Consider the following 15,981-nt stretch of genomic DNA (forward strand, 5'->3'; position numbering starts at 1 on the left):
GCTGAGAGCCGTGAGCTGTTCTAGCAAATTCTCCAACCTGATAAGAGGTCACAGGAACCCCTGCCGTGTAGCCCAAGTCTGACAGCACTGTGGCCTCCAGACACACTGCTCCACCTCGATGGCGTCCAGGAAGGCCGCGGCCGCCAGACAACGGGAGACCTGGCTGACCCAGGGAGCCCCACGCTTGCTGCCAGCGCGTGTGCTGAGAGGACACGGGCCGACGTTGCCCGGCACCTCGCGGCCACCACTGCGGATGCGCACACACCCAGCAAATTCCTACCTGGTGCCGGGCCCCACGCTCCCCATCCTGGAGCCGCACGCCCATCCTGCCGAGTGCGGCCGCAGGGAGCAGACAGGCCTGGTGCCAGGGGAGCGCATGACTCCCCCCACAGCGGAAGGGCCCTCTTCCTGCAGGAGCCTGTGCACACAGGTCATACAGGCCACCCCACCCCCGAGGGCGTCGGGGGGCCCAGAAGCCCCAGGCAGGCCCACGTGTGGCCTCTGAGCCCAGAGCCCACTGGTCTAAAGCACCACCTGCCACAGGACCAAGGGCCTCCGTCACTGGCCAGGCCGCACAGCCACCTCCCCGTCAGCACCCTCCGCACCCTCAGGCGCAGGGCAGCGTGGTATCCGTGGAGGCCACATGGGAGCCAGGGAGCAGCGCAGCCCTTCAGACGCCGGACAGAGGCCGCCCGCCACCCATGCAGGCAGGGCCAGCCTGCGCGTGGGGCCTGCCCTGGCCACATACCCCGTCCGCAGGGTGCCCCCGGCCCTAGGAGGCTCCTTGGCCGTGTCTGTCAACAGAGCAGCCGTGTTTCACACCAGTTCAGGCGCCGCAGCCGTTCCTCTAGGGCGGCCACCACCGGCAGGGGCATGTGACCGCCGGGCCCGGGCGCAGGCCCCATGTCCCCTGACAAGGAGCACCAGACGCCCCTACAAAGCACCACAGCTGACAGGCCCCGCGTGTGGCTTGGGACAGCGTGGGAGGGCAGTGGCCTGCTTCGGGAGCCACAGCAGCGATGCCGACGGTCTGGTACCACCACCTGCCAGCGTGACCAGGACACACGAGGGACACCATGCGCCTGGGGCACGAGCGACACGAGTGTGTAAAACAGCGAGAGCACAGAGAGAACCACCCGCCGCAGGGGCTCCGCCCGCTACGCTCTGGGGCCTTTCCCCCACTTGTCAGGCAACAGGCATGCAGGCGGGTGCATCCTTTTCCAAAAAACCAGGTGGCCCCATGTGATGGGCTGGGTCCCTCCTCGCTATCACACCAGGAACGCTCGTCACCTCAGTCCCGCTGCTACACGGCGCCCAACACCGGCCTCGTGGTTCCATCTCCTCGCCCCCCACCATGCTGCTCCGGGTGGGGGTGGGGACAGACCCAGCGGGCGTGCTCTCAGCAGCCCCCGAAGCTCCCAGCGCACCCCACTTGCAGCCGGGCATGTGCCTCACGGCCCTCGCCAGCTCTGAGGCTCACGGTCCCTCAGAGATGCCGATTTGACAAAGAGACCGGACCCCAAGAGGAATCAGAACCAGGCACAGGACGGGACCCCAGACCCGCGCGGGCACATCTAACGGGACGGCCGCCTGGGGGTTCCCGCTGCGTCAGGGGTCTTACCGAGTTCCTTGGAGCCCTGGCTCTCGCTGGCTAGCTCGCCCATCTTCACGAGGGCGTCGAAATAGCCTTTGGCCGCGTAGGTCACACCTGAGAAGAGAGAAGGGACAGTCAGTGCCCACCGGGGACGGACAGGGCGGCCCTCAGCACCGCCACGGTGGTCGTGGGCACAGCCCGCTCCGCGGCCCTTCCACCTGTGCTGAGCACAGCCCGGGCCGGCTGACGTCCTTCCAGCAGCTTTCCCCTACGAACGCGGTGCCCGCTCAGGCCCGGGGCCTCTCGAGCCCATGCCGGGTGCCGCCCCCAGTGCCCGGATCCGGCCAGGCCGCAGGGCCTGCTGAGGACAGCTCACCCGGGGGACCGCGCCAGGCAGGAGGCGGCAGGAGGCCGTGGCACGGAGACCCCAGCCGCGGACGGAGGGCGCCGCTCACGTCTCTGAGCGGAAGCCACGCGGCGGGCTGCCCCACAGCGACCGTGGCCGCATGGCCGCGTGCCTGGAGACCTGGGGAGAGGGGACCCGCCTGCCCTGCAGGCCGCCGGGAGCACGGGGCAACGAGCCTGTCACCTCTGCCTCCAGAGCCAGGCCGGGCCATCTCACCGGGCCCCGCATCACAGGCTATGCAGCGGCTTCCACAGAAGCAACAGCCAGGAGCGCACTCGGCACCCGGACGGCTGCCCAGAGGGGTGGGCTCCTCAACGCTGATCAAAGGGCAGCCGAGTGTGGCCACGGGGACGCTGAGTGGAGCGGAGGGGCCGGTGGTGGCGTGGCCGCCCGACCTCTGCCACTGGGTGGTCCGGGAACACGGGGTGGAGGAGCCGCTAACTTTCCACCAGTGCCCCTGGGAGCCTCGGGGAACCGGGGGTGGGGGCAGGAAGCCCTGGAGGGAAACCTGGCCTCACGTTGAAGGGGAGCGGGTGGCGTGGTCTTGACCAGGACCGACTGGGAGTGAAGTGACACCCCAGGAGGTGGCCAGCTGAGGGCGAGCAGAGTCCCCGACGGCGGCTCCACAGAGGGAATCCCCGTCAGCCACGTGCACAGCCCCGAGCGCACGGGGAAAACCCGCCTTGTCAGAAGAGATGAGCCCGGTCCTGCCCCGCCGAGGCCGGCACCTCGCCCTCCTGCGTTGCCCTCCTCCAGCTTGGCACACGGGGCGTCTGGGGCAGCGGACCCGAGGCCAAGCCAGCCCGCAACCCCCGGCAGGCAGAGGCCCCCACTGCGGCCTGTGACCTGCAACAGGCTGCGTTTCAGCTCCAGCAGCGGACAGAACCTGTGTCGATGAGCAGACGTGCCTCTGTCCCTGCTGGGGACCGGCAGGCTCCCGGGCAGCGTACCTGCGCTCAGGGCTGCGGCACCGGGTGGGGGGGTGGGGGCTTCAGAGACCCTGGCTGGGCGCAGAACGCCTGTGAGCACCCCACAACCAGAGGGCGGCGCGGGACCCTGCCCGCCCACAGGGGTCAAGGCCATCGACCCTCAGCAGGAACAGGGGAGCACACGCCACACTCTGGGCCTGCTCTGTGCGTGACCTCGGGCTCTCTCCTTCACAAGGGTCAGTGGGCAGCGGCCTCCCCCAGAGGGGAGCCCCAGGGCCAGGCAGAGGCCCAACCTGGCAGAGCGGGGTACGACAAGAGGCGCCCCCCACCCCTAAGACATGGCGAGTGGGCAGGTCTGCAGCCAGGCACCTGCACGTACAGACCGGCAAGGCCACGTCCAGGAGCAGACGGGTTCCGCCGGGCGCTCTGTCCCCCGGGCGACCACAGAGACAGAAAAGAACAGGAGCTGCCCAGCTCCGGCCTCTCCCTGCTGCCTCCAGGCCAAAATCCCACCAACCAAGCCCCCTTGGGGCCGCGGACATCCCAGGGCAGCTGCTGGGGGTGCGGGCTCTGCTTCACAAGGATGCCACCCCCCCAGGTCAGGGGGCTTGACCCCCACCCTGGAGACACAGTCAAGGGTGGGGGAGACCAGCAGTCAGGCCCCCAGAACAGGGCGCCCCTGACCGTGGTGTGGGTTAGCCGGCCCCCGCCAGGGTGGAAGCGTCCATACACACCCGCGGCCCGCGCTGCGGAGAACTGGCACTGACGCCCCTTCCCTGAACGAGACCGGGCAGCGCTGCCCCCGCCCCAGCGCCCAAGCCCAAAGCCCAATCCTACAGCCTCAAGGCGCTTCTGCAGCAGACATCCCCACCCGCCGCCTTCAGGTGCTGTGGACGAGCACCGAGCCCAGACCCCAGGCCGAGGCCAAGGACGTGGCCGCCCCCCAGCCGTGGGCGCAGACTGCAGGCTCGCAAGAGGTATCCACACCCTCCCTCTGCCAAGGGCTTTCTTCTGGAGCAAAGCACCTCCTCCCACTGCTGAGCCATCCACCCGCTGACAGGCCACTGCTCGGGACCTGCCTTACCTGCCAGGGCCTTCTCATAGTTCTTCCCCATGGCAATGAAGTTCCGGAGGCTGGGGTTGAACTGCTCCATGATGGTCTGCGGAAAGCAAGAGAAAGGGCGTGAGTGACCAGGTGGCCCGGTGACCCCGGGAGTGTCCCAGGGGAGAAAATCCACAGGGTGGAGACCCCGAGGCCCCAGCCCCACCCTCGGCAGACCCCCCAGCCTCAGTTTTCACCTTGTGCAACGGAGCAAGAGCGGCCTGCTGCCCGGGGCTCTGCAGATCGCACGCCGAGCACAGAGCGCCTGGCACAGGATCGCGCCCAGAAGTGTTGCTGCTGAGGTGCCATTACCCCATCTGGAGGGGCTGAGTCGGGGAGGGGAGTCCCTCCGGCCGCACACAGGGCTCAGCGCCACCTCCCACCCAAGTCCTGGCTCAACACGCCAATTACGAACACGGCTCTGATCAGAGGGGCGCACGGCGGACACGCAGACACCCCACTATGAACCATCCCGCAGCCCCGGGTCCTCTGGCCCACGGACCACGGTTCTTCATCGGATGAAATCAGATGTTCGCGGCCAAGGCCAAGCAAATGTTTTAATGAAAAGGCGTGAAAACAGGCCCACACAACCTCCCGACGCGAGTTCCACGGGGTAACAGGGCCGATGCCGACAGTCGAGAGCTGGCCCGGCCACACGCGCCCCCCGCCACACTTTCAAAGAAAACCCGCCGTCCCTGACGCCCGTCTGGGAACAGAGGCGGGGGACCGTGTCCCCCCAGAGCCCCTCTGTCCCCCAGTCACACCCTCCGTCCCCTCTCCTTGCGCTTGGCCAGCGGGAGGGGCTCCAGCTGCCCTTGCCCGCCCTGGGGTGCAGCCAGGGGCGTCGGGAGACCTCAGCCACAGGGAGCTGTGCCCTCCTAAGCCCTGGGGCTGGCCTGAGGCCCCACGCCACGTGGGAGCAAGGAGAGGGAACACGGGCAGCTGTACCCATGGGGGGGCGAGGGAAGGGCACCTGCTCCGCGCAGCACAGGAACACATGGCAGCAACCCTGCCTATGCCCCATCCCTGTGGGGCTGGCACCCCGAGAGCAAAGCACATCCACACCACATGCCAGGCAGGGGGCAAGACTGTGGGACCTGGTGGGGGAGCAGGGGAGTGGGGCATGCTGCCTACAGGGGGGAGGGCTGGGGGTAGGGGGTGGGGGGTGGGGCCAGGGCAGGGAGGAGGGGGCGGATAAGGGGGTGGGGCGGGGGGCAGGGTGGGGGCAGGGCGGGGGCAGGGCAGAGCCAGGGGCAGGGCAGGGTGGGGGCAGGCAGCAGCAGGCAAAGCCTGGGCCCAGCCACTGGGTGGAGCAGGACAGCACCGGCCAGGGGCTGAACGGCAGGGGAGGAGGCGGGGAGGAGGCAGGAAGCAGTGGGGAAGGCCCTGCTCCCGGGCCTGGAAGGGAAGTGGAGGGAGGGTCTGAGCAGAGCTGTTGTCCAGCCACCTCCCGAGGGGAACCACAGGTGCTTGGGGGACTGCCGCCAGGGCCCAGCAGACGCAGGGGCCCTGCTGGACCTGCCCTGGGATCTGAGAAGCGGGGCCCTAGGCCCTCAAGTCCCATCCACAGGCACCGGACGTGGGTCAGGTGGGGCTGAGGGGCAGCGGGGAGGCAGGCAAGATGCAGGCCGCTGCTCTGGGGCCCCAGGAATGTGGACCAAATCCAGGGAGCACCTGGGAACCGGGACAGGGGCGTTGTTGCCAGGCAGCAGGGTCAGGCATCGGGAGGATTGGGAGCAGAAAGCCAGGTTTGGGGGTCACCAGCCAGGCGTGAATACAGGGTGTGTGGGAGCTCCAGGCACATGGCGCAGGCTGCCTGCAGACCTCAGGGCCGGGGAGCGCAACAGGCTCCGTGTGTGTCTGGATTTTGTTTTTGTTTTTCTGTTTTTTATTTTTTTTTTAAGATTTTTACTTATTCATGAGAAAGACACACACGGAGATAGGGAGCTGAGCAAACAGTGGAGGGGCAGGGGGAGGGAGAAGCAGGCTCCCCACTGAGCAGGGGCTCCATCCAGGACCCCGGATCACGACCTGCGCCCGCGGAGCCACCCAGGTGCCCCCATGTGCGTCTGTTCGGTGAAGGACAGAAGGTCCATAATCCAGGCAGGGTAGGTTGGGTCCCTGAGCCCGCTGGCCAGGGGTGCCTGAGGTGCGTGTGTGTGTATGTGTGTGTGCTGGGGTGTGCACGTGTGCCCAGAGCTTCAGCACAGCACGAGTTCCTCGCTGTGGCAATGGGCACAGGTGTGAGACGCTGCCCTAGCGGATGCTGGTGCCAAACCCACCCGCATTCCCAGGACCGCAGCCACCCTGGCTCCGGGACAGCACCCCCAGCCTCCTGGGCAGAGGAGGACACGCTGCCCAAGCTCACTCTGAGCCCATCAACATCCTGACTGACAGCAGGAAACGGGCCAGGAGGTGCCCAGGCCAAGCGAGGGGATCACCGTGGCAGCCCGCCCACACCCTCCCAGTGACACACGGGGACAGCCGCCAGGTTTCGCTCCCTCTGTGTGGCAGCTGAGCTCACGCGGAAGGAATGCGGGAGTGAGTGGGCAGGGCAGCCTGGGTGCTGGGGTGCCAGTCAGGCCACCTGGGCAGGGCAGGGCCTCCGATCTGCTGAGAAGGCTGGTGGCCAGGACAGCAGGCCTGGTCACACAGGGGCCACTGTCTCCCCTGGAGGCGGTGACAGAGGCACCTGCTTGCAGCCCTGTGCAGATCCCGCTCCCTGGCCTGGAAGGCAGGCCTCCTACGGAAGTCTGCATGGACACACAGCCAACATCACCCACCTGCCTCCCGGTCACTGGCTCTCCTGGCACCGGAGCAGCCAGAGACCAGCTAGGTCTGCCTCAGAGGCCTGGCATGGGGTTCCTCCTCCGGCCCGGCCCGGGGGGAGCACCTGCTACACCTGCCCCAGCACCGCTCCCCTAACCAGGCCCGAGGAGGGGCCCCGGAGCCAACAGAGGCAGGAGCATCACGGGCGCCCACAGCTCATCACACAGAGGAGGCCTCGGTGGGCTGTCACTGGCCACCCGGACCTTTCTCAGAAGCCAAGGGATGGCACTATCTTTTCCTGGGCTCTGCCAGGAGGGTGCGGAGACCAGAGCACCCAAACCCTGCAGCGGGGCCTGATTCCCTGGAGAGGGAAACTTGCTTCTCCTCAGGACTGTTGTGCCCAGGGCGCTGCCAGCAGGAGCAAGGCCGGGGACAGCCTGCCTCCCGTTTCGGCCACGTGCTGCGGCCTCACACTCGTCCTCAGGGCAAGGGCACGGTCCCACAACATGAGCAGCGACCAGAGTCATCTTCCAGCTCTGACCCCTGTGCCCTGAAAATGAGATCCCCAAATTGGCTCAAAGTCTGTGGTGCAACACGGAGATGGTGCACGTATTCCCCTGGCAGCTTTCTGGGCCGAGGACCACACCGCTGGCCTCGAACAACACAGGAGGGCACGTGCGCGCTCACAACGCCATTTTATCAGTAGGTATCCGACAGCCCTACAGGTGTATTTTCTCTAACAATTCTTTTCTTTAGATTTTATTTATTTTAAGGAAAGAGAGACAAAGAGACAAAGGAGAGAGGGAACCCACGTGTGCATATGCCAGCGGGGGCGGGGGGGGGGGCGGGCAGAGGACAGACTCTCAGGCAGGCACCCGCGGAGTGTGGACCCTGACAAGGGGCTCGGTCCCAACACCCTGGGCCGAAACCAGGAATCAGATGCTTGATCATCTGAGCCACCCGGTCCCGTCCGCCCCCCCCCCCCCCCCCCCGCAATGGTTTTAAGTAACGTTTTCTCCCCTGGTTAACTGCATCATAACAACGCAGCACGTAGCACACACGATGTACAAAACACGCATTCATCAACTATTCTTGTCATCGGGAGGTCGGCTTCCAGCCAACACTAATCCACGGGGAGCCAAGTTTTGGGTGGGGTCCCACGCTACACGCAGATGTTCGGCTGGGAGGGAGGTCGCGCCCCTAACTTCCACGTTGTTCCCGGCTCCACTGTATTTAGCACCAAGCACTTACTCGCTGGTTCCTTCCCCTGCTAAGGACCGTCCCTGGGTAGCAGGTGGGCGGCTGGGATCGGCGAAGGGCACCCGGACGCCCCCCCAGAATGTACGCTGCGGGAGGGCTGGGACGAGGAGGGGTCCCTGCAGGGCACACGCGCGAGCTCAGGCTTGCTGTGCTGTCACCCCCTGCCAGGACGTCCTGAGCTGGATGCCCCCGCCACCCCGGAGGCTACCTGAGTCTCCACGCCACGGATGCCCGGCCGCCCTGCCCAGCCCTGGGGACCCACATGCCCTTCTACAAGACCAAAGGGGAGGGGACGAAGGAGCTGTACAGGTGGCTGTCGCCAGGACCCCAACGAGGGGCCGCTCCCCGCCCACCTGCACGCTGACACGCATCCCCATGGACTTTGTGGTCACAGGTCCGCCTGGCCGGTGAGGGGAAAGGGCAGCGAGGCAGCCCGGTCTCCGACGCGGGGGACGAGGAGGGCGGCCAACGCATCCTGGAAAGGAGCTCTGCCAAGGGACTTTGCTCGGGCCTGCCCTGTGCCCGCGCCGGCGGCTGCTCGCAGCGCAGGGACTCCGTCTCTTCCGCAGCGCGGGCTCCCGCCGACGGCCCCCTCCAGCACCTTCCTGGCAGGCCGGTCGCAAAGTGCAAAGTTTCTCTGCTGACAGAGGGGAAGTGACATGCCTTCTGCTTCCCCTCCAGCCCCTCACACGCAGCAGAGGAAGGACGGGTTGGGCGTGTTTGCCTGTGTCCCGCGCACACTCGTGGGAACGCACTCGACACCTGGAAGCGCACGTGCAGAGGACAGGACGGTGCTGGGACCCCACCTGGCCTTTGGCCCCCGTCACCCTGACCCTGGCTTGACCGATCCGAGTGCGCCGCCGCCCCATCTTACAGACGGGCAGGGAGAGGCGTGGGGAGGCCAAGAGCCTGCCCAGTAGTTGCCGCGGGGACAGTTCCAGCCTCAACCGCAGGCTGGCCGCACAGCTGAGCTCCGCGCTCGCCGCACACGGGCCTCCCCGCTATCCCGACGGTTGCCGAGGCTGGACCAGGGGCCATCTGGGCCACCCCGCCTGCCCTGGGCGCCCTCAGGGGCCACAGCCAGCAACCCCAGAACGAGGCGAGGGCCGAGGTGGTACGTGCCCACTCCGGGACCACCTGCGGGAGGGCTGACGCCGGTGCCCACCCCAACTGCTTACCCAGGACACAGGGCCTCCAGCCACAGAGTGGCCCGGTGCCTGGCTGCCCCGGCCACCTGCCCTCACGTCCCACCTCGTCATGACCGCAGGATAAGGAGGCACAGGGCCCAGGTCTACTATGGTGGCCTCTGTCCAGGAGCTGCCCAGGAGGGAGCGGCCATCCTCCCAGGGGAGCCCTGCTGCAGCCCCCCCAGAGCGCACCGGTTCACTGGGGCCCTGATGGAGGGTCTGGCTCACCGTGCGAGGGGGGCCAGGGAATGGGAGCCGTGGGAAGGACCACCAGGCCGAGCCGGGAGAGCCCAGCTCCTCAGCGCAGCTCTGCACGACTCCCACCTGGGGTGGGGGGGGGGCAGGTGGAAGGTTCCATTCCTCTTTAAAAACTGGGGTATTGGGACGCCTGGGTGGCTCAGCAGTTGAGCGTCTGCCTTTGGCTCAGAGCGTGATCCTGGAGACTCGGGATCGAGTCCCACGTCGGGCTCCCTGCATGGAGCCTGCTTCTCCCTCTGCCCGTGTCTCTGCCTTTCTCTCTACGTGTCTCTCATGAATAAATAAATAAAATCTTAGGGCAGCACCGGTGGCGCAGCGGTTTAGTGCCACCTGTGGCCCAGGGTATGATCCTGGAGACCCGGGATCGTGTCTCACGTCAGGCTTTCTGCATGGAGCCTGCTTCTCTCTCTGCCTGTGTCTCTGCCTCTCTTTTACTCTCTCTGAATAAATAAATAAATCTTAAAAATATAAATAAATAAATTAAATAAATAAATAAATAAATAAGTATTAAATAAAATAAATAAATAAAATCTCTTAAAAAAGCAAAAACTGGGATATCTATTCTGGGGATCCTTTTTGAAAAAATTAAACCAACTTGGAAAGTTCAGTGAGTGCTAGAGGGGGGCTTCCTGGAGGAGGCAGGTCTTGAGCTGGATCTCACTGGGTTAGAGCCAGAGAGAAGATAAGAACATGTTCATACTTGCTCAGAAAATGACTGGATGTGGCGAAGCTTCCAGAACAAAACAGCCCCTGGGGTGACCGTGGGAGGGTGGAGGCCAGCAGAGGACGCAGAAAAACCCCCCAGGGGAGCAGGGACAAAGCGAGCAGCACTCAACACAGACGAGCTCCACTGTAACAGCACCAGGCCCCCCGCCCCCACCCCCACCCCCACGGGTCCCCCCCATGGGCCATGGCCCCCACAGCCCACGACCCCGACCGCGGGTGCTCACGGCCTCAGCCCCACAGCCAACAACAGAGACGCGGACCCCACAGGGGCTTGAGGAGGCCAACCCAGCCGCAGCCCCCCAGGGACAGAGCATGAAAAAGCAAAGGGACCTGGTGGCCACACCCCCCCCACCCGGAGCCAGGCCCACACAGGGCCCGAGGCCTGGCTGCTCCCCTCCCGTCTGAGGCTCCCTCCACCCGTCCCGACCTCAGTGGGCGCGGCCGCCCAAGGGCCCACGGCAGGCACCGGCCCCGCGGGAGCAGCTGCCCTGGGCCAGGGGACCTGTGTCCTCCCACCGCTTCCCGTCCGCCCTTCACACCCAGCCGAGGCCCGGCCCCACCAACGGCGGCTCGGAGCGCACGGCCCGCGAGGGAACCGCGTGGTCACACCCGGGGTGGCCGTTAGATTGAGGCTGGACAGAAATGCGTCACGGCCCGAGCACGCCAGCCCGGAGCCCCTGGCGACCGCACGCCCGCGCCATGGGGTGCAGGCCCAGGCCACGCGGCTGGTAGCGGCTCAATCAGGCCGAAAACTTCCCGCGCCGAAGGCCCAGCGCCCGGCACCTCAGCACGGGGCTGCCCGCGGAACGACGGTCCTGACAGAACGAGCTGGTGGGACGAGGCCCTCGGGTGGGCCCTGATCCACTCTCACTAGCATCCGTCTAAGAAGGGATCGGGACAGAAGCCCACAGAGGACCAGCGCGTGGGGCCGGGGGCAGGAGGCGGCCGCCCGCGAGCCGGGGGACAGGCCCGGGGGAACCAGCCCTGCCCACGCCTGGATCTCGGACTCCCGGCCCCCACGGGCGTCAGAAATAGGTGTCGCGTGAAGGCTGCCACCTACGGTGCTGTGTCATGGTGGCCAGAGCGCCTGGGGACACTGGGCCAACCCCCACTTGCCACAGGAAGACCCAATGCTGACGACAAAGCGGGGTCTGGTTCCTGCGTCCCCAGTTATGATGTTCCACTGACCTGTCACCGCCCCTGTCCCTGTAGAGGCGCTGACCTGGGTTTCACGGCACTGGGCTCCCCGCTGCATGAGGAACTACCTCTGAGCAAGCAGGGATGCAGCTGCGAACACTCTGGAACCGCGCCGGTCCCTGTCCTCATGTTCCACAGGACGCCCCGGCCAGGAAGCATCACGCCGACGGGCACACCGGCCACAGCGCCCCGCAGGCCCGGCAGCGGCAGCCTCGTGTAGGGCCTCGGCCTGGGCCTCCTCGGCCTGGGCCCCCCGCCCTGCCCTCCCCCTGCCCCCGGAGGTGTCCACTCTGCAGGCTAGTCCGCCCCCCGCGCGCCCCCAGCGCTCTCCGCGCTAGGAAGTACTCGACGGGCCCTTCACTGGTCAACGAGGGATGGTGCGGGGCGCCCGGGGGCTCAGTCAGTCCTGATCCCAGGGTCCTGGGATCGAGCCCGTCGGGCTCCCTGCTCCTCCCTCTCCGTCTGCCGCTCCCCCTGCTTGTGCTCGCTCTCTGTCGAATAAATGAATCTTAAAAAAAAAAAAAAAAAAAAAAAAAAGAACAGAAAAAAGAAAATGGTGGCACAGAAGCTAAAAAAGTTGCCTGCAATCTGTGGACCCCCGAATGGAAAGACAGTGCCAGGCTCCAGCAGCTCTGTCCCGGCCCCGGCTCAGCCCCAGAGCAGCCAATGGCGTTGGAACACGCCGCCTCCCCTCGCGGAGGCTCCCGCCAGCCGGGGCAGCCAGGCCCCCCGGAGGAGCAGGCTGAGGAATAAAGCAGGTCATGCGCACGGCTCGCAGCACGGCGCCCGGCCCACGGCCACGAGGTTACTCGAGATCACCAGCGGGCAGGAGAGCCCAGGTGGCCCGGGGCCGATGCTGTCTGGCCCCCGCCCCCCCAGGCCGAGCCAGGCACCCGACGTCACAGCCCCCTCCCCAGGTGGGGCCCGGACGGCCCTGGACGCCCAACGGCAAGGCAGGCGGCCACGGCCTGAGCTCCGTCGGTCCCTGCACCGCAGAGGACAGGGCTTCCGTGTGCGGACAGGAGGGAACAGAGGCGGCCGGACAACAGGCCTCTCCGGCCACACAGTGTCCCCCAGGGCACGGGTACACAGAGGGACCCTAGGTCTACTGCACCTCGGAAACCGGCCCTTCCACGTCTGCCACAACTCCATCTTTCCTTTTTTAGACTTAATTTAAGAGAAAGAGAGAGGGAACGCTCACATGTGCGTGAGCTGGGGAGGGAGAAGCAGGCTCCCTACTGACCAGGGAGCCCCACGCGGGGCTCGATCCCAGCACCCTGAGGTCAGGAACTCAAAAGGAACAGGGGTCCTGGCTGTCCTCAAAAAACCTTCAGTCTAGAAACAAGAAAGAGGCGGGCAGGGTCTCAGGGCTAGGAGAACATCCCAGAGACCAGGGGAGGGTGCTGGGGACACCGTGAAACGGGGCAGACTCTGAACGTGGGGCAGTTTTAGGGAAAGTCTACCGACGTACTTCTTGCCTATTTAATACAGACTTTCCTAAACGTTGCTGAAACCGTTCCAAGGCACTGTCCCCTACATGGAAAATTAAAATCTCAAACAGGAAGCACGCACTCCATTCTGATCGGTGGCCTTGTTCCCCCCTGGCGGCCCACACTGGCCCCCGGCATCTCTCCGGTCGGGGTGTGGGGTCCAGTGATGTGTGTCGAGACATCTTCTGTGCTCTCCACCCAGGGTGCGTGGTGGCTTCAGGACGAAGACGACAGACTGGCTCCGCCAGCCCCCAGATGGGCAACGGGGAGGGAAGGGGCACCTGCAGGGGGACCGCCCTGGTCATGGTGCACCTGAGACCGCCGGGCCACAGAACCAGGGCAGGGACCAGCCAGGCCAGCGTCCTCCCCACCGGCCGCAGGAGCCCGAGGGCCAGACAGGTTTCTGGAACAGATGGAGGCGCCCGCAGCACAAGTCTGAAGGAGGAGCTGAAGGCAGGAGGAGGGATCCTGCAGACTGTGTGGGCACAGATCCCCTGGCCCCTGGCCTCAAGGTCACCTCGCAGAGAAGGGTTCTGCAGGCCAAGGTCACCTGCAGGCCCTGCCTTCCCAGCCCAGCCCCTCTCCACAGACCCGAGGGTCCCCCCGGGACGCTGCAGGACCCCCACTGCCCAGCCAACACCCAGCCTGCCATGGGCTCCGGGAACCAGGGACACATCGTGCTCGGGGACGTGCACCCAGACGGCCCCCAGAACTCTCGAAGCCAACAGCCCGAGGGCAGACCCGCCAGAGACATGGACGGCAACGCAAACGCAGGCACCCCGAGCCCCGGCACTGACGCGTGTGCTGGCCAGTCAGGCGCCCGCTGGTCCGGGGTGTCTCAGGGCAAGGCTGGGGTCGCCTGGGAGCACATCGCAGACAGACGAGACATTCTGCCGTTTAGGAGAAGCCCAGGCACCCACCGCCCCTTGGGCCACCTGTGCCCCTGCCCGCAACGCGTAGCCCACTCGCAATGACCGGCACGGGGCAGGCGGCTGTGGTCAGCGGGGGCGGCACGGTGCTGACGGGGCCCTGGTGCTGTGCACCCGGGGGACACGGGTCTACATAGGGACAAGGCAGCCTGCCCCCCCACCCCCAGGCCCAGGTGGAGCGGCGAGGATGGCAAGGGGAGATGGGCCCTGGCTCAGTGCAGCTACGGGCAAGGGAAGCGGACAGGAGCCGGCCGGGCCACAGCCCCGGGCACCCCCACCCCCCGAGGACGCAAACCCAGGCACCATGCCAAGCGGGGCAGGGTCGGCAGGCAGCAAGGCCAGCCCTGCCTGGGGCCCACCCAGGCCCGCGGCCACACACAGGGCTCTCCCGAGCAGGACCCAGGTCTGAGCACCCAGGTGGAGAGCCCCGGGGCAGGGGACAGGCCCCCCCACTGAGCCCCTAGCCCTCCCATGACCGGCTGCCCATCCTCACCAGAGCCGGGGGGAGCAGGGCTGCCCTGAGGGAGCTTCATCCCAGACCAGGCAGCCCCGTCACGGCCTCTTCTGCCGGTGGTGCCCTGAAAGCCTGGGACCAGCGTCAGCCACCACTGGGACCTGGAGCCTCAGGGGCACGGGGTCGGTCCCACGGGCCAAGCCAGCCTCCCAAGTGCAGGCCCGTGCTCGAGGCAAGAGCCGTAGGGACAGCGCAGGCCTGGGCCCGTGACCTTCAGGGCCCCGCAGCAAGCACCCTGAGAGCCACCAGGGGCCTGCACCGTGCAGCCGACAATCTCTGGGGTGACCTGGGCACAAAGAACTACCACAGCCCGTCAGCTCAGAGCTCACTGCAACAGAGACACCACTTCGCTGCCCCGGCTACTCCAGAAAGGGGGTGGCAGATGCTCCCCTAAAAGCCTGGTGGGGGAAGGACAGGCCGTGCAGCACACCCCAGTCGGCGGCAGCAGGCCCCGCCACCTCCTCAGAAGACATTACAGCAGAGGACACCCCTGAAAGCACCTTTAGGGCAAAGCACACGAGCACCACACACACGTACACACGTACTCACATTCACACTCACACGTATACAAGCAGAGATGCGTGTGCACAGAGGTGGGCGCAGTGCTGTGACTCCTCGCCTCCTCCACAAAGCAGGCATCAGCTCCGCTCCTCCCGACAGGCGTTTCCGTTGCCAAGGAAGTGCCTATCAGTCCACCTTCTCCAACTGGGGGCCCCCTGGGCTCTGTCCACGCCAGACGCCGGGCTTCTGATGGCAGCACACGCTTTGGTGTGACTGCCCAGCCGCGGGTGAGGAAGCGGGTCTGAGGTCAGCGGCCCAGGGCTTCCCAGAGCGCCCCCAACACCCACCTGGAGGGGGGGCCGGGACAGTGGAGGGTAGTGGGCAGGGCCCGGGCAGCCAGGCCTCAGTGGGCTCTCACGGCTGCCTCCCTGCAGCGCCCAACACCCCCCTCCTGGCACCAGGAGCCCCGTGTCACCCTCCACCCACGGAGCAGCTACAGCACAGCCAGGCCAGCATCCCCACAACAGCCACAGACCTCCCCTAGCGACCAGCCCGGCCCTGTTGACCAAGGCCCCAAAGCCACACTGTCATAGAGCCTGCCCAAGGCTCTCCTGGGGAGTCCCATCCTCGGGCCGTCTCCCACCTTTCTGCAGCCTCAGGACAGGTGATGCTGCTATCCCTGGAGAAGCTATGGGAGCTGCCACCCCGAGGGGACAGAAGGTCACCCGAGGGCCACAGTTCCTCTAGACATAAAAGACCACGAGGATGAGATCCCTCGGTGGCGCAGCGGTTTGGCGCCTGCCTTTGGCTCAGGGCGCGATCCTGGAGACCCGGGATCGAATCCCACATCGGGCTCCCGGTGCATGGAGCCTGCTTCTCCCTCTGCCTGTGTCTCTGCCTCTCTCTCTCTCTCTGTGACTCTCGTAAATAAATTAAAAAAAAAAAAAAAAAAAAGACCACGAGGAAAACACCGACGGTTGTTCCCCAAACCCAGCAGGAGGTGAGGTCCAGCACGTGGGGTCACGCTGAAGTCTCTCCCAGGACAGCTGCGGTTTGGCCCTAAGTCTGAGCAGTAGATGCCTCTGCCCCTGCCCCAGTATGTCCCTCCCTCTGGCTGTC

At 66.1% G+C, this 15,981-nt stretch overlaps 1 protein-coding gene across 3 annotated transcripts in view; it reads right to left on the reverse strand.

The window, feature by feature from the left end:
* BAIAP2 (BAR/IMD domain containing adaptor protein 2) overlaps nt 1-15,981 on the reverse strand; it is a 59,025-nt gene that overhangs the window by 40,384 nt on the left and 2,660 nt on the right. For all 3 annotated transcript variants that reach the window (XM_072746362.1, XM_072746354.1, XM_072746351.1), the window contains exons 2-3: nt 4,014-4,089; nt 1,622-1,708 (exon numbers count right to left, since the gene is read on the reverse strand). In XM_072746362.1, the coding sequence (XP_072602463.1) occupies nt 1,622-1,708; nt 4,014-4,089 (163 nt within the window). The remainder of the gene's footprint in view (nt 1-1,621; nt 1,709-4,013; nt 4,090-15,981) is intronic.

This window comes from Vulpes vulpes, chromosome 2, assembly GCF_048418805.1.
Source record: "Vulpes vulpes isolate BD-2025 chromosome 2, VulVul3, whole genome shotgun sequence".
NCBI lineage: Eukaryota > Metazoa > Chordata > Mammalia > Carnivora > Canidae > Vulpes > Vulpes vulpes.